Genomic DNA, 18689 nt, shown 5'->3' with positions numbered 1-18689 from the left:
TAGCTGGGAAACTACTGCACATAAACAATCTTGAGGGATGGTTTTACTCTCTAGTACATACCATTGATCCAGTTCCTCTGTAAAAATAAAAGGTCTTAATAATTTTTGCCATATTAAGAATTACTACATTCTCCCATACTTAGAAAAGGAGTAAAAAACCTTGCACAATATATTTAAAACAGCACACACAGAGCAAGTCGAACTTAGATAGCAAGGTTAAAAGAAAAAATAAATGTATTTATGACATTGCAAAAGTAATAGAACACAAACCTCCATTCCAAAATCAATCACATCAAAATAAAATAAAAAAATATTACAACTATAGATCCTTAATTTCTATCCAACATTTTCTTTATAAAAGCCTGTTTAAAATATTAAACTTTTGATTCACTCTAGCTTAAACAGATTCTAAAACTATTTGTTTTACTGATCACTTAGTCTTTGTCTTAAGTTTCTAGATTTTCCATTTTCAAATTTCCTCTTTTTAAATGTTGGCACCCCTTCTGTCATGTCTCCAAGGGAGGTGACTGTCTTCTCTTTGAATATCACTGTCTCATCTTCTGGAACCTCTATCACTGGAGGTGGGACACTGTCACTCTCTGTAGTAGGAAGCTCCAGGTCCACTTTTTCACTGGGAGAAGAGAGGAAAACATAAAATCTACATAGAGAAAACAACATGGTGTACTGCAGACAGTAACATCCATATTTAATTGTCACAGCAGCTTTAAGCTAGATGCAGTCTTCTAGCCAAGATCATTATTATGACAGGGATCAAGAAAAAAAACATGTTGTTCCTTCTGTATGGGCTGCCATAAAAAGTAAAAAACTAAGACCCCATTCTGTACAGAGCTTATAGCATGGCCTAAGCTCTCATCATATAAATAGTCCTGTAAAAGACAACAGGGCTGTGTGGATTTAGATTTAAGATTGTTGAAAGACAGTAGTCAGTGAGTAATTAGCAGTGGTTGACTGCCAAAATGCTATTGAGCAGTCTTCCGCAGGTGTTCATTCTTGAGGGTCTGAGTGACAGAACAGAGAACAGGCATACCAAGTCAGCCAGTGACCCCAAGTTGGGAGGAGCTGTTTTGGAGAACAGGATCACAACTAATACTGATCTGAACAAATCAAACACATCGTCTAAAAATTACAAATTGGTTTCAGGAGGCCAACAGCAAAACAGTGTTCTACAAGAAAATGGCCCAAACATACAGCGGAGAACGACAAAACAGCTTGCAGAAAATTATCTAAATCACAAGTCCATCAGGAATCACAAAAGCATAACACTACTGCAAAGAGATACACACTGTATTCCTGGCCAATCCATACAAGAAATCTTTCAGTACTACTGTTAGTCTGATGTCAGCTTGTGTACAATAGCTAGTTTCAGGTCCTATGCTTCAAGGAAGACGTGGATCACCTCAAACACCCAAACAAGAGCCATGAGAATGACTGCAAGTCAAACAAGTAAAGAAAATGCGACTGTTGCAGTATCCTAAAAAATGTAAACCTCCTGAAAGCGGTTGGCACTGTGCCTAGTCTCAATGTCAAGTAAATAATGGATAACTACACTTGTCTCATTTACATGTGTGTATATATCAAACATGTGTGTTAATGTACAGACTGATATTTAAGGTTCAGTACCTGAAAGCACTTTTTATTGGACAGTGCTTTCTAAAAACCTGAAAAAATTTAACTGCTCTGGAGTTAAGGAGACTGTTTTCATTCTCCAAAACATAATTTCTCCAGACTCCTAGAGGGCCCCACAACAAGAAATCAGCCATAGAAGACAACATGCTTCACAAAAAAATGAGCCATCTCAGGCATGATGTAGTAAAACAAAACAAAAAATCCCCTCCTGATCAGATGCATGTCATGAAAACATCTGCAGTATATCGGCTGGACATGGGAGAGAGAGCAGCTACCAGACTTAAAATTGGCATAACTAGATTACACGTTTTGTCTTTCATCTCCTTATTTAAATCATTACAGAAAGTGTCTCCCACCACATTATAAGAGCCTCCAGGACTCACCCATAGTGAGAGGAGGAAAGGCTGTAGCAGATTTTATTTTGTTTTTTCTTAAATTTGTATTGAATTGAGGGAAGTTAGGGATCAAGAAAAACTGTTCAACCAGAAGGCTTTTACTTCCAATACTGGGTGAAAGTAAGACAAAAAATTTCAAGTGTCTTTTAGACTGTGTCCTTCAAGCAAACAGTTAGAGTCAGTACAACAACACAAAGTGAGAAATAATTCACTGCTTGTGGAAGTAACTCAGCCAAACATACCACGCTTAGGTAGAAATTGCTTGGAGTCTAAAAAAGTGTACCCATTATGTCAGCAACTATTGACCCACAGGGAAGGAATTCAAAGCCATGCTAACCCAGTATGATCACAGTCAAGTTGCTGCTGGCCCTAGGAGATCAAGATAGATCTTGAACTCCAGGCAGAGTTAGCCCAACTAATTACTCCTCAGAAAGAAACAATTTAGCCTGGAACCTGGAGGCCCTGAGAAAGCTGCCTACGCTGTTCCAAGGCTGGAAGCAGTTGAAAAACAGTCACAAGAGCTCCCGAAGCAGCTGAACCTGACTGCTGAAGGAGACAATGTTAAGGAACATAAGCTTAGATTAACTACATTTAAATAGTTGATACTCAGCCTCTGAGAAAAATGATAGATGACAACGATCCTTTAAATCACTTTAATTTACTCTGTACTCATAGTGAACTTCTACACTAAAAACAAAACACCACCGCTATGTGCGATCAAGAACTATTACTTAAACTAATCACTGTGGAAAGAACTGTATTTGGGCTACAAGTCCAATCACTGCTGTGGTAATTCTGCCAGAATGCAGAAGAAAAAGCTTCAGCTCTTGAAAACAAGTATTCTGGAAACAGATATTATGAAAATAACTATGGTAAAAAGATCCTCACCCTGGTTCTTCTTCTTCTTCTTGTTCTACTTCTTTAAGTGCTTTCCATTTTCCGTAAGGGTTGGTCTTGTTAGGTTCATCACTAGAGGCTTCTTGGGAAGCTGATGTGCTCTCCTCTTTCTCAACAGTTTCTTCTGCCTTAACTTCTCGCCATTTCCCATAAGGACTTAACTTTTTCCCTTTTGGAGATTTTTTCCCTTGCTCTGATTCTTCGCCATTATCTCTTTTCCTCTAAAGAGGGAAAAAACCATCTTAAGCAAAAATGAGTAAATAAAAACACAAAGTAGCTTTATTTTACATCTTTTATTTACTAATATCTACTATTCATACTTTTCAACCGAGTAACTTGAAACAATAAACTCATATTGTAATAAAATCTTTACATTTTTCTTCTTGAGCTTTCATCACATACAGAGTTGAAAAAAAAATCTTAAATGCTACAGAAAGTTAAAGTTGGAAAATCCCATCTACCAAGGCTGAAGTTAGAAAGGAGTAGCCCATGCAAACGTGAAGACAAAGCTCAGCATGTTTAAAAAAAAAAACAAAATGAGAGGCCAAAATTCACATACAGGATTCTGTGCATGCACATACACACACTTCACAGGTAATACCTGGTAGTTTATAATGATGCACAGTGACACAAACCCATGTATTTTAGACTTAACACCTGTCTATGAATGCATTTTATATTTAAACTGGCTCTGCCTGTTCTGAACTACCAGTTTCAGAAAAAACAGCTGACTCAACCAGAGCCATAATCACACTCTTTAAGTTTTAAATCTGAAGACAAAAATATATAATTGATACAGATTTTGCACTACGTGCTGCCAATGTTTTTCTGAATTAATAAGGGAACTACAACAATGTCATTTTCAGTCAAAAGCACTCCCTGGAAGTCTCTTGGCAGTCACATTTGCCAATGAAGCTTATAAGTCATCCTCACACTGAAATCCAAACCATTTTGTGGATTATTTCAGAGACATGACAGTGACCTTTCTCAGAGAACATTACATTTCTTGCAGAATTCAGTCTACTTCTGATGGGCTGAAGGAAAGATCATGCTTTGTATTCTGGAACAGTGGCACTCATGGACCAAATAATTGAATAAAGATTAATTTTACTATTAAAACAAGTGTAAACTTCTACTTTCAGTCATATGGTTTAACCTCATTACAATGACTACAGCCTATCCCAAGAGAAAAATGATAAATCATCTTATGCTAGAAAATTAATACTGTATGTAAAATAAATCTGAAGAGAAAACTTACCTTGAAATTTGTTTCTGAACTCTGTGCTTCATTTTCACTATCTTCTGAGTCTGATTCAGATGCTTTGGAATCTGTTTCTTCAGAATGCTTGTCACGTTGACTCTTCTCATTTGAAGATGAAACAAAACCCTTTGGTTTCTCCCATGTGGATACTGTCCAAGATATTTGAACAACCACGTTATTTATGTTTCTAATTCTGATCTGTTCTTGTTTTGACAACATTACCTTTCAGAAGCAGTGCTGCCTTATGCAAAAATACAGCAAATAATTTAGCACACTGCTTTTGCCTTTGTTCAGTATGTTTGTTTTAATAAACATGATCAGAAAGACAACATTTCACTTCTCAGCAGAAAGACAGTCATGACAGCCGAGCTCACTGTTGATAAAGCTTGTTTTAACTACTGCTTAAGAAAAATATCACCCACAGCAAACTGCAGTCCACAAGACTGTGGTCCCTCTCATCCTTACACAGGACAGAGAAATTGCCCTCTAGAGGTGCCTGTTTGATTTCAGTTGTCCAATGATTACTAAGACAGGATAAGGTAAAGAAGGCTAACTGCCAGACTCAACTCTCTAGGCAGATAAACCCCTTCCCTGTACTATGCTGCTCGGTAACATTAGGTCTCTAATTAAAGAGCTGTCAAGCAAACAAGGAGATACAAACATCAATCTGAAAAGACATGAAAGTATGTACAGGATATAACCTCACTTTCAATTAAAAGGCAATACTCCAGCAAATGTACTGAGAGGAAATACTGAAATGAAAGTTGACTCAATACTCTTAAAACTGGTTTTAGTAACAATAAGGCAGAAGGACATCAATTTTCAATCTATAATTTTATATAAGCTTACAAATGTAATAAAACTACTATTTTTCCAATTATTTTATCTATTTCCAAAGAAATCCCTAACTGACAACACTCTACAGATATGCCCCTAGATGTATCTTGAAGAAGTAAAGGTGTAAGAAAGTGACAATGAGTGACTTTGCATGAACAGAACAGTCTCTTAAGGGTACTGCTGTCATGTAGCTTTTAGTAACTGAGGAAGTTCACTTTCCCAGGTGCCACGTACAGCCAGTGGAGTAAGGTGCAGCCATCCAAAGCATGACTCATAGCACTAAGCCTAGAGATACTGGTCTCCTAAGTTATATGCCCAAGATGAGACACTACAACCATTTCCCTCAGTTAAAAATTTGTCTTGTCTCCAGAGGATGGGATTAATGTTAACAGAACTGACAAGTAAATTTCCAGCATTTCCAAGACACAGCTATATAAAAGTAAGGGATCACTTGAAACTCTCACAAGCCAAAATTTTATCAAATACAATGATTACAAAGACATTATTCATGAGTGTCATGTGACCATGAAGAATTTTAAAAACCAACACAACCAAAGGCATAAAACGTATCTGCACTTAGAAGGCAATGTTTAAAAATAACTAGCATCTCCTTTCCCTTTCAAAAGGAGAAATCACAAATCATTTGGGCAGGGGAGTGGCATGTTTAAAAACGGAAAGGTTTGGGTTATTTTTTTTTCTATTCTTGGCATTGTTAGGAACACAACTTCATACCCAACAGTGGAAGAAAAACTCATAGCCAGCATAAAATCACTTGCTCTCCAGAGAGGCATCGTTGACTTGATTCAAAGAGATTTAGAAAACAGATGCCTGTTCTGAGGGAGCTACCACATTTTTTGGGAAAAAGACAGGGAAAAGAAGTAGGAGGCAAGATTCTGGACTCTCTTATCAATGCTATGTCAGCAAGAGGAAAAGTTTAGGAGATCCTTATTCAGTCCTACATACCTGTCAAAACAAAATTCTTCTCCTTTCTGGTTTCCAAACTATAATTTCAATATATATGTAGAACAGAAGAACCCATATTTTAGAGTTCGAAGTCAAAAGTCTAAAAAACCCATGAAGCACAAATGTATATACACAGACAACACAGCTATAAAGCCAGCACTGACTTAAGCAACAAGTGTATTTCTACTAAGGTAATAGCTTAAAACGTATAAAACTTAGTAATGGCCTTAAAATGCAGTTATTTGCAGAATAAAATGCTGCTCTGAAAACCCTCTCTCCTGAAACAGAGCTTAGCTAGAAAACAAGTTCTCCTTACCTCCTGTTTGTGTGTTATAGTAATAGGTATGACCATCTTCAGTGACACCTTCTACCCACTCTGCTGCCTGAGAAAAAGATACAGAAGCTAACTAAAAAAGAGAGTTTTAAGGATGAGTTAATGCATCACTTATAAGACTATTTAACCTTTGATTATTTTTTTGTTCATTACAATTTTACTGTTTTAAAGCTCGAACCCCTAAAGTTGTTAGAAAGTATTCCCTCTGACTCAAATGAGACTGAATTGCTTAACTTCAAGTATGGCAAATGCACACAGGCAATTTTTTCAAATCGTGGATAATTAGTATGAGGTAGTATAGTAAACGTCGCCATGCAGTTCAAATTATGATAAAGACCATAAAGGCCATTATTTTCCATGTTTTTTATTTTCCAGTGTATTCACACCTGAAGTTGACATTTCCTGGTTTTGTCATTGTCTTAAGTAGACACCAAGAAAAAATTTCTCTGGAAGACTTGGGATTTTGCGAGGGCTATAGAAATCCAATATCAGCAAATACTATCACACTTAAACAGAAGTAAACAAAATAAAAACTTCTAAAATTTATCCCAAAAGAGATCTTCACCAAAAATACTGAACAAGCAAACTTTGCACGAACGCATGCCATGAATTTACTTATTTAGTAAAGCACCAATTTCAACAAAGAACTGTTTTTCCTAACTAATTAATAAATAAAATATATATCTGAAATGGGGCAGAATTTGCTGGTCTTTGTAGATGTGCAATTAAAATAAAGATGTTTTCCAGAATCAGCCAAAGCTAGATAATCAGGCAATACACAACATCTTCCTTAAGAACCTGATTTTCATCAACACTTACACATACAACTACTTTACTGCTCCTTAAGCACTAATACTGCCTCCTCCCCGGCAGAATATCTGTGCAGCTTCACCATATATTATTTTTGCATTAATAAGTGTCTATGTATGCGTGTATACAGATACATACACATATAAGTAAGCTTTTCCACACACATACCTATATATTTGTTTAATACTCTATTAGAATTTTGTTGTTTTTTAAAAAAACATAACAAAATCAGAAGCTAAAGTTCTTGCACCCGCTCTGTAAACAGAAAAAATTGTACCATTAGGTTCAGAGCAGGCAAAGGCAAGAAAGCCTTCAGTAAGCAAGTTTCTTCAAGGTTTTGCTCTCAGAAGTCTCAGTGTGCTAGTTGCAACAAAAGCAAAAGGAAATATTATTTTATGTAAGTAGAAAGAGGAGAAAAAAACTAGTCTTAAGTACAATATATCCTTTCTGTTAGAGATAGATGCTGAACATTTTAGACATGGTTCTTAGCATTTTAGAGCAAATATTTGACACTAGGCACAGTGAGTATCCTACTACATAAATGCTAACAAGCATGATGTCAATCTAACTGAAGTTACAGGTAGTATTCAACGTGCCTTTTCATTACTCTGTTCTCACCACCTCCTTCAACCTCTTACACCTCTGAGCAGCTAGCTAACGTGCTGTAAAACAAGGAGGGCCTGTGAATCTCACTTGCACTACATATTGCAAGTATTCCCTTTTATTTCTGGGCAGCAAGTCCTTGTTAGAAATCTGGAACGTTCCCAATATCTTTAGCTCAGACTAAATAAGAGAGCAATCAAATACTTGTTTTTAGCAACAACAAAAATAACTCAAGACACCACAAAGTCACTGAGCAGGGTGAGCGAGGAATGGCAAAATACAGCCATGTGGCATTAGAGAGATATCTGAGGCTGCAGGTGTACATTTATGATACAGCCGAGATGAGCTAACCTCAAATTGTTGCCAAGAAGGGAGCTCCTTCCCCCCTCTATCTGCTCTCCCTGCAGCGGCATTTCTCTGATTACCCAGAGAGCAGATGCAAGGAAATAAGCCAACAAAACGCTAACCTGAACTCTGATGTCTTCACTCCCTGAACTAGTTCACTGTCAGGGCAAATACGCACCAAGGACAATAAGAGATTAATCACAAGCCAGTCTCTTTCAGTGGAAGGCTACGGTAATACTGGCCTATAACTATTGCAAAGCTACACCTTGACTGACAAGATAAAGTTGAAGTGCTGGTTAACAAGTTGTGCAAAAACGCAGGATGAAGGAATCAGAAAGCCAAAGTAGCATTTGATGGGCAGCTAAGACACAAAGTATGCAGTCTCTTCGGAATGAACACTGGATGGAAAAAGCCTGCACTTTTGAAATAAAACACCACCTTACCAAGAGATGGAATACAGACAAGGCTTCATGTATATTCTGTGATTTGATTAAATTGACTAAAAATATACACAATTACTACCATTTTCTCCTCTGATCATAAGTAACCCAGTACCAAGCATAGGCTATCTTCTGAGATGCAACAATATAGAGCTATAGAATGTCAAGCACTCTGAAAAAGCCAGGCTTTTTTGATCTCTAGCATAAAATACAACATTAGCAAACACTGACTTTAAATCATACTGTGCCTATGACACCTATCTTGAAAATGGGGAAACATAACATCACTTCACAGAAGTATTGTAAAAATTCTATTTTTAATAATGTTAAGCACAAAGATCCTGTAGTGGTAAGTATCAGCGGAAAGCCCATTAGTAATAGTAAGAAGAAATCTTTCTGTCTTTGGACTATTTTTTCTGTGCCTCAAAAAAGGAGAACAAAGTAGTACGTTAAAAGGTTGTTTGCATGTAGGTTCCATGACCATAAGAAACCCATGAAAAAGACAAATTATCACATAACTGTATCCTAAAGCAAAGACAAAAAACAGGTACTCTTTTTTTTTTTTTTTTACTATCTGATGATGCAATCTCAGTGTTTCCTAAGATAAATGAGTCTTAACTATTTGAAATGTGTAAGACTTAATTTTTTAAACCACATTTCATTCACAAAAGGTTGAACAGAATTTATTCAGAATTCCCAAAAGCTTTCAGTTTTATGGGCTGAAGCATCAAAAAGCATATTCTGCAAAAACACAGCCACCACTGTCACTTCTCTTTTGTTGATAAACAAATTAGCCAAAAAAGATTTGTATAGTAAAATTTCCATTTTCATCAAGTATATCATAAAACATTCTATATATTCAACTTATGTTTTCCTATGTTTACTAAGAGCAAACAATTTCTCTTTTGCAATCAGAAGACTTGCAAATGCTTAGCTTATTTCTGGTAAGTGTTTACAAGGACAAAGAAAAGTATGAATAACAGTATTTTATTACCGTTTGTGAGTTCTGAGAGTTGCCTTGGAATCCTTTAGGTTTCTCCCACTGTGATTCTTAAAAAACAAGAACACATTTCACCCATCATTCAATCCTGTTCATATTTAATAATATTGAGAAAAAACAGATCTAAAGGGTATGATGCTGATGTGTGCGCACATACAAACAAGTAACATAGGTGCACCTCACTGGAATATAAATCATCCTTGATCAAACTACGGTATGAACAAAAAACCGAAGCATCATAATTATAGTTGGCTTTACCGGGACTAACCACCTTCCAGACTTATATGGCTGATAACACAGATACTGGAATTTTGATACAAAAAAAGGTCATTTTTTTAAAATGGTAGCACAGGCCACAAGAAACTAAACACACAAGACTTTTACCTCTTGCAAGTTATCTTGCATGAGGAAAAACTAAAGTAAATACTAATGTCAATCCTTAAATTTATAAGAAACAGTTTGTACTATTCTCATTAATCATAGAAGAGGGTTGCTTTTATGCTCTAAAGTAGATCATAACACATATCTCCTCAACAGAAGTCAGTCAGATAAATCCTGTAAATGCAGAAAGAAACAATCAGACAATAATGCATAACTGCTCTCATTTATGTGGGAACAATCAATCTTTTTCACATTCCTGATAAGAAAGCTTCTTTAGGAAGAACACAGCTATCTTTTGCACACTTAACCTCTGAAACGCTAAACATTCCAAAAACTGTGGAATTACTGCATTCTCCCATTATTAACAAAGAGCAAAACCAGTATGAAGTTCTGGATGCCTAAGTCTTGAATGTTAAACGATCAAAACTCCAGCTCACATTTTAATGATCAGTTTACTACTGAAAGAGGAGTAAAGAAATGCAGGTAGTCTTTTCTCATTTATACACAATATATCTGCATTTGCTCCTCACTAGTTTTTACCTCCTGTTCTTGTGTTGTAGTAATACGTATAGCCTTCAGGAGAAAGTCCTTGCACCCACTCCTTCATTTCAGTTTTTGGTGGCACTGAGGTGTCCTGAGATGTCTTTTTTTTCTTTTCTTTTTTTTCCTTCTTTTCCTTCTTTTCTTTCTTTTCTTTCTTTTCCTTAGTTTCCACTGTGTTGCTCTGTATTTTGCTCTGTGTTGAACTGGGACCTACATCATCTTAAAGAAAATAGCACTACCTTTAAAAAAAAGAGTAATGACCTGAGCTTAAATATTAGCCACTCTTATGCAACAGCAAATAGGAATTATTTCTTATGAGGATTTTCACTCATCAGTATTACACTCATAGCAGGCAAATTTACAAGAAGGTATTCAAAATCTTGTATCATAGCAATATGTTATATGAAAGTCCAAATATCATGAGTAACATAAAAATTGTAAGGACCAATGAGCTCTAACTAAACAACAAAAAAGAAACTAAAAGAGTTTCTACAGGAGCTTGAAACTACAAACTTTATTTTTAAAGAATAATATGTCTTCACATGGACAGAACAAAGGCACTTGCTGAACTGAAAGTTGAGTAGGAGAGTCTCATCTCCACTGTTTGACACCAGTTGGAATCCAGCTTCTCCTACTCAATAGGAACTTTTGTCTCTAACAGGCAAAAGTGAAACATAAACTAAGGGAAGCTGCGCTGCTGATTCAAAGCACCAACTACAGCCTGTTTTTTGTTATCACATTAATTTTTTTACTTGAAACTGGATTGTTCAATGGACCACAGGACTGGCAATTTGCAGACTCCTTTTTTTTTTTTTTTCTTCAAATGAGCAAACAGTCCTGGAGGCCTCCTCTCATGTTCTTAAAACCTAATTTAAGAAAAAACATTCCTATTCAATATTCCTATTCCAGTTCTGTTTTTAATCCTTTGGCAGCTCTATGAACTACCTGGCTTAATTCCAAGCCTTTTCAAATCCTCCTGATATGCTTTCATTGCAGCCTCCTCCATTGCTGCAAATTCTTTTGACATGTTTTCTTCTTCTTTTGCCTTTTCCAAGCTTTTCTTCTTAATCTAAAACAAAACAAAAAACCCCAAGAGAATAAACAAGTCTGATAACAAAAGATATTAAAAATAAGTATTCATGCAAATAAGATATTTGAGTTACCTCACTAATTCTTTTTGCCACATTTTCTTTATGATTCTTTCCTCTTTCATGAAACTCAATGCTCTTAGAAGCAAGAAAAAAAACAAGAAAAATAGTATGTATCATACAATTTTAATTTACTTAATTTTATTTAGTTAGACTAAACTTAGTTGAACAAGCTTAAATGTAACCTGTCCTGAAAACACAACAAACACTGTAGCTATAAAATAGCTATAGGAATTCATGAACACCAAGAAACACTCAACGTAGAAACTGACTCCTAAAATAAAAATCAGTAACACTCAGTAACACTCCAAAAAGGTATCACAAAATTTCATAGTCTCTGTTTGTAAGATTTAATTTTTTTCAGCACAGATATTAGAGACAAATAAGAGGGAATCTGGGCTCCCTCTCTATGTTATCCTTCCAAGTATCATCCCTTGATTTTTTTTTTTACCCTGTTTTCATGCAAACTTTTAAAAACCATATGGCTTATTTAGAGTTCCAAATATTTGTTAGTCCTTAATTAGATTATGCTATGCTCCACAAATATCCCACTTAAACTAGTCTGCAGGTCCACAAATCTTAGAGAGAGGAGAAAAGGCAAGGTGGGAGAGCTGGGTAACTAAGGACCACAGAACAGTCTGCAAGCCAAAAAGCTGCCAGAAAGACTGAAGCCAGTAGGAACTGGAAGGAGTTCAGAAGCTCTGCAGGTACAACAACAGTGGAAGTCCTCATGTGGTTCTCATCAAAAACATCTGAGCTCATTTGGGTGTTCAAGTGTTAGGTGCCTAAGCCTGACCTAGTAACCCTAAAATTTCTTTGCATGCACCAATGTGCACAGGATTCACATCCAGGGGATGTTTCATCTTCCTTAAACAGAGACTTTAGAAGTTACCCAAATCTCCCCTTTTAACGCCTATTTCTCTTCACTGACTACAAGAAGAAACCTAAACAAATTAGCTTGCACTTGTCACTCTGCACAGCAGGTATCTAACTCTAAGACAGATGAAGCTCAGCTCCAGGAGTACCCAGGCACCCAGTCAGGAATGCAAAACTTCTAAGTAAAAAACCAATGGGTACAGTAGTCTGCAAAAGACATCTTCAAGTCAGAAACACCTTTCCGTAACCCAGTAACATTTCTGTGGGCCCTGTGAAATGAAAGAAACCTGCTTTAAATGCTTAGAGCGCTGGCTGTACCAGGCCTACCATAGATAAACAGTAGGTATGCCAGGCTTTGCTTCCTAGTTGCATACAAAAGCTAGAAACAGGCACAAAGTTTCAAGACAGATCAAATGTTAAGTTACAGAGCCTGTTACAGAAAAAGCAGGGTCAGATATTTCAGTTCTTATCTGTACTGCTAAGTAGAACAGTACACACCATCTTACATGCAGGTATCTGGCTCTCACGTAATATATTTTAAATATCACAGGTATTACACAGGCATTTTTAAACAAAAAAAAAATCATACATCAACAAATTAGTATCAGAAGTGATGTTAAAAGCCTGTAATTCAAATTACTATTTCGGAATCATTGACATAGTATGGTAGACCATCGTACAGGTCTGTTGTCTGCTATCCAGCACTTGCAGTAATCGCAGAATTTTTTTGGCTGAGATTTCCAGTAATCGGCCCTGGGGAGAGAAAAAAAAAAGCATAATCTGAAACAATAAGCAAAGCCCCAGGTTTTTAAATTCAAAAACTAAATTGAGTCGTCTTTGGGTAATCAAGTGCTAAGAGTTGGTTTTTTGGGTTTTTTTTGTTTGTTTGTTTGTTTGTTTTGTTTTTTTTTAAATAAGGTATGGGGAGGTAGCAAGAGCAGCTATATTGACAACGGTGTGCCATAAAGCACAGTTCAGTATTGGGATTGTGCCCATCTGACCCCTGAAGTTTGCAAAATTTTTACAATGGAGGAGATGCTGTAAGAACCAGAAATACAAGACAGAGCAAGCCAGAGATAAACAAGGAACTCTGGATTCCCTAATTAAACACAGAACTGTCAGAAACATGCCACTTGCACTGTTTTTCATAAAAATGCATATAATAAATGTTTGTAAGTGTAAAACTCTAGATTTACTGTCAAAATCTACTTTGGATATTGTATTCAGTGATCTTTGTGCAACACAAAGGTGCAGTTCTGGACAACACGAGCTACTGTGGGGAATCCTACAACAGATTCTGACCTGTGGGGTCACAGACACAGCAGTAAATTGTTTGGCTGCTTCACTGTAAAAATGGGAGTATTTCTGAACTACACAATTTAGGTAAGTTGCATATGTGTGAAGAAACTTGGGGAAAACTCTTCAGAGCTCAGAAGTCAGTAAATAAAAGTATTTAACAATAAAACAAACAACCTTTCCAATGGCTGTTTCTTAATCAAAAACCACTCTCTAATGCCAGACGAGGCTTGTGCAGAAATAATTCAATTTCTTGTTGGCTTGCAGCAACAGATGCTGTGCTTTGGTTCAATAGAACACATTGCAGCAACAGACTTCTATGTTTTTAAGTTAAAACGAAAAAGAATGAGGGGTGAAAAGAAAAAAAAACAAAGATTACACTGAGAACATTAAGAAAGATCAATCCAAAAAATGAATCTTTGCATTCCATCTGAAGATTAATGTACAGAGTTCAAGGAAAATACTTCCTTACCTTTTTATTCAATAAAAACAAAACTTCTTCCATGCACAATAGCACCCTCAAACCTTATGATAGGTCTGACCAGACCTTTCGTAACAGAAACAGACCTGATTGACTCAACTGTTAAAATTTAAGCAGATATCAAAATACACTCTCCCACCAGTGCTTAATGTAAAAATACCATTTCTAAGAGGCAATGATTATTTAAAAGTATTATCCCTTGCAAAAATATATCCACCTGTAAGCAATACTGTGTTAGCAACGTGCAGCTTTTCAAGCAAGTTTCTGGAAAGCTAGAAAGAAGCAGCTGGGCTTCCCCCGATTTAAACAGAAATCCGCTCAACCCTAAATGGTGTACTTTAAAACTGGGTGATTACTTAGTCACACATTTAATTAAAAGGCTTTTGAGATTTATATATCAAAACGCACTAGGGCCAAAGACTGGAAAATTGAACACTCCATCTGGAAAACGAGCTGAGTGTGAAGGAGAAATTCAGAGCTCAGAAATACCTTGAGGCCCTTTTTCCTACTGGAGCTATAGCTTCTAAATTGTCCCTAAATCCTTTGACATCATCCGAGATAAATTTCCAGCTAAAAGCTGGGTTAACCTTCCTAAGGCAATGGACCAATTCTGACAGAAAACACATAAATTGTAAAAGAGCCTCACTGTATGTTTCCAAGGTGCAAGAACATCTGTCTGTTTCAAAGTTTAACCTAATGGAGCTGGCTGGCTCTTTCTCTTCAACAGATTCAAGTGTAAGCGCCTAAAATTAAGGCTGCCCAGCTGCATCCACCAAAAGTCAAGACCTGAGAGTGTGACAAGCTGTATTTTCACACCTATATTTTTCCACCGATTTCTTTCCTAAACACTACTGGATGTCACATCTGTTGCAAACCATTGTAGCTACACATAGAGCAATCATGCTGGAGAACCTGAGGGTGCACTTGGGGTTTAAATACAAATCCAGGTCTTGATGACAAGAGCCTTTTGTCTTCATCTCCTATTGGTTTTGATAAAGACTGGAGCTGGCGCTCTGTTGCTACATATAAAATAAATGTAAATTATACTCGGTGAAGAAGGGCTGATATCCTGGGAACCTTAAATCCTGCATTGCATGATTAAGTTAATTGTGGAAATTATCATCCCCATTCTGCAACTTACGAGCATGAGGAATGTTATATGCTAAGAAATTCTCTTAAAGTTTTCCAACTGAGTTCCTACCCCTCAAAAAAAAAAAAAAAAGAAAAGAAAAGAAAAGAGCAAGCTCAGAGAAATATCCACCAAATAACATCTGCCATTGTAACAAACATGGAGCCTGCAAAGCACCAACGGTGCTGCAATAAGAGTGAACCAAAGAGAAGTGTTTGGAAAGGAGCAGCAACTAGTGAGACCCCACCTCATAGAGATGCTACAAGTGTTTCACAGGCTCCGGTCACAAGCCTGAAAGGTAATCCAGATCAATTACAATGCTTAAGTATGTGACTATTTAATTAATCTGACAAATACAGACTTGATGGTAGATGCAGTTAAGTGGCACAGAGGTCTTTTATACTTGAATAGTTGTGTACAAATCAAGGGAAACACAGGTATTTTAAAACGTCATTGCAGTACAGCTTTTAAGACTCCTTATCTCCTGCCTGCACTTACAGCAGTAAAGTTAAGGTTGATTCCTGTTTTCAGCTTTACAGCTGGGTCAACCTGCTAAGGACCTGAAAGCTGACCAGCCAGCCATCAGCACAAGTATCTTTCCTCCTTTCACTAAAACAAAGACACAGTCCAGAGTGCATCAAGTCTGGTTTGTCCAGGTTTGCAGGGTTGAGGTTCAGCACTGTACACATTTACGCAGGTGTGGCTATCCAAACGGGAGCTTGGTGACATGGACCCTGAGAGTTATCTAAGTTTTACTGCAAACCTCCACCACTTGAGAAGGGTTCTAACAAAGCCCACTCAGAGCATGACTTCCCAGAGCTGGCTGAGCAAGTCAGCTTGGCAACCTGCTACTGGGCACACAGGGAACAGAGCAGCACCAATACAGATGGATACTGGGCAACTTCTGGACGAACTGCTGTAAACTTTCAGCCAGAGTTGGAAATCCTGTACTAACTTGCAAGAAATTTGAGTCTCATGAAGAAGAGTGATTTTCTTTCAACCTTTACTAGTCAAACCGCTCAGGGGCAGAATGCGCAACAGCTCAGAGAGCTAAAGGGGAAGAAGGGAAAAAGAGGGAGTGAACATCAAACTGTTTTCTTGAAACTTCAGTGAAATTACGAACTCTTGCTGACAACAGCTGTAGAATGCAAATAGCATCAATGTACAAAACCATTTTCAGATTTCTAAAATTAATTTAAACCTTCAGAGGGAGTGAAAAGTTGGGGAAGAACAAATAGCAACTCTGCATTAACAGCACCTGCCACACTCCCCATCTCAAAAGATACGAAAACTCTGAAACTCATAGATAAATTTCCCAAACTCAGGTATTTTTACTTTGCTAATTATTTTCTTGATCCATGAGAATCACACAGCCTATGCTTCAATGACCAAGTTACGCACTCCTACTCTATGTGAACCATGTTGTTTGGGAGCACACAAAGGGGACAGGTTCTGCTGACAGCGTTCAAAAAGCAACTCTGTAGTACTGGGGTCCAGGGTCCCAAACCATCAACCTGTGAGCTGCTTCTCCTCACAGCTTACAGTATTATTAATGTTTTAACAGCTGATGCAGTCAGCCTTCCTTATATAGGGAAGCTTAAGAAACCCTCATAAAGAAGCTATCTTCAGCTGAGACAGCTTTGACAAACTTTACTTTGAGATAGGACTAGAGGTTTTTGTTCCTACCACAGACTGCATGAAATTAAAAGGTGTGAGAAAAAAAAAAGTAAAAAAAGAAACAACTGTTTCAGGTGGTTCTGAACACAAGAACAAAAACAATTTGTCCATGTAAACAAAATCTGGAAGTATTTGCTTTGAATAGCTTTGTTCTAAAACACCAGACCTGAAATCTGGCAGGGGGGTTTGTATCAGGGATATATCTGTCTAAATTATAAGCCTGTAGCCTAAAAAACATCATACACATGCTCAGAAGTTGTCTTTGGTTTCAGTATCTACAAACTCTGAAGACTTTACACAAAGTTAATACTGTCCAGCTTTCTGCAGGTTTCAGCACTGAACAGCCTGTGCATGCATCATCTTCTTGAATACAGGTATGTGAAGGAATACACAGATTCAAGTTCCTGACTACGGAAGGAAATTAATTCAGATTAGTCTAAACCAGCCACTCAACAGAACAGTGTTCAGAAATACTAATAAATGCCATTTGGGAATACCCTATACTTCTAAAGAAAAATAATAGTTCTGTAATGGAAAGAAGTAGAAAGAACAGAAGAAAAAAAATCACATACATTTTACAACAGACCCTCCTCCACATGAGGAGCCATTCCAGAACAGCTATTTCTAATTCAAATATCCCAGTATTGGTAAGACCTAAGAATGCAATGCTAAAATCTGCAGGGAAGCCGAAAAGGAAGAGGTTTTCTTGTACCACGAACTAGGTTCCAGTGCCACAGCCCCAATGAACCATGCTCCCAAATAATTCACAGCAACTCCATTCATTCATAGTGCAGTATCCTACCCTAATAACTCTTCTTAGATACATATTTTTTATTTTTTAAAAAACAGTATTTAAAAATAAAGACTCAAGAAATCAGCATCCCTGACACACTGACTACACAGAGCTGTTGTCCCTCTACCTAACCTCAGCTTGTTGGCCTTCTAACGTATCACAGAACATATGTCTATACGTGGGCTCCTACAGAGTAGTACTGGATGGTAGTTTCATCCACATGAAATAAGGCAGTTCTGTGAAGGATTTAGTTCTTCTAGCCATCAAGTTAATTATATTTTTGGGAATCCTTCTGTAAATTGTAATTTACAATCCAAGTGGCTGCTTCTTTCTACTACTATATTAGCCCCTTCTGAACAACATACAAATTGTAATGTCCCCCAAGACAATCTGAGCAGAGTCTGCAGAAGCTGCTCAGTATGACCGGTATTGGTGCTAGAGCTCATTTGCACGGATTTACCTTGACAGATCTCTTTTCTAAATTGTGAATCATGTAAATTGAAAGGTAATGCTACAGATATTTTTAACAATATACAAGAATGCACAAGAATATCAGGGCAGGCAGACTTCTGCATGTATAGAACTTCAACAGAGCTGATCTCCCCTAACTTCAGCTATCTAAAAAGTGAGATATTGAGTTGTATAAGTTCTCCACGTCAATAGAGGGAGACTGCCATCTCCAAATTCTTTCCATCCTAAATAGGCATTTGAGAAGCAAACTGAACTTGTAGGTGTGTTTCTACCTTATACAGGGAACCTAAAGCGAACTGCCTGAGTCAGCCTTCATAAGTTAAATATCTGAAGTCAGGGATATCTACTGAGAGCAGAGGTCT

General features: G+C 37.1%; 1 protein-coding gene across 1 annotated transcript; it reads right to left on the bottom strand.

Annotated features, from left to right (window-relative positions):
- Positions 1 to 334: 334 nt before the first annotated feature.
- Positions 335 to 14867, bottom strand: WBP4 (WW domain binding protein 4; the record flags this gene model as incomplete). The annotated part of the gene is made up of 10 exons (XM_010073394.1): positions 335 to 631; positions 2931 to 3160; positions 4198 to 4349; positions 6317 to 6383; positions 9527 to 9582; positions 10454 to 10675; positions 11402 to 11525; positions 11620 to 11682; positions 13161 to 13233; positions 14747 to 14867. Coding segments are annotated over 10 exons (1316 nt in total), but the record flags the coding sequence as incomplete, so codon positions are not given.
- Between the last annotated feature and the right edge of the window lie 3822 nt (positions 14868 to 18689).

This window comes from Pterocles gutturalis, unplaced genomic scaffold (assembly GCF_000699245.1).
Source record: "Pterocles gutturalis isolate BGI_N339 unplaced genomic scaffold, ASM69924v1 scaffold15632, whole genome shotgun sequence".
In the NCBI taxonomy this organism is placed as follows: Eukaryota; Metazoa; Chordata; class Aves; order Pterocliformes; family Pteroclidae; genus Pterocles; species Pterocles gutturalis.
Note: the sequence above shows the minus strand (reverse complement) of the source record. Positions and strands in the feature narration are given on the sequence as shown.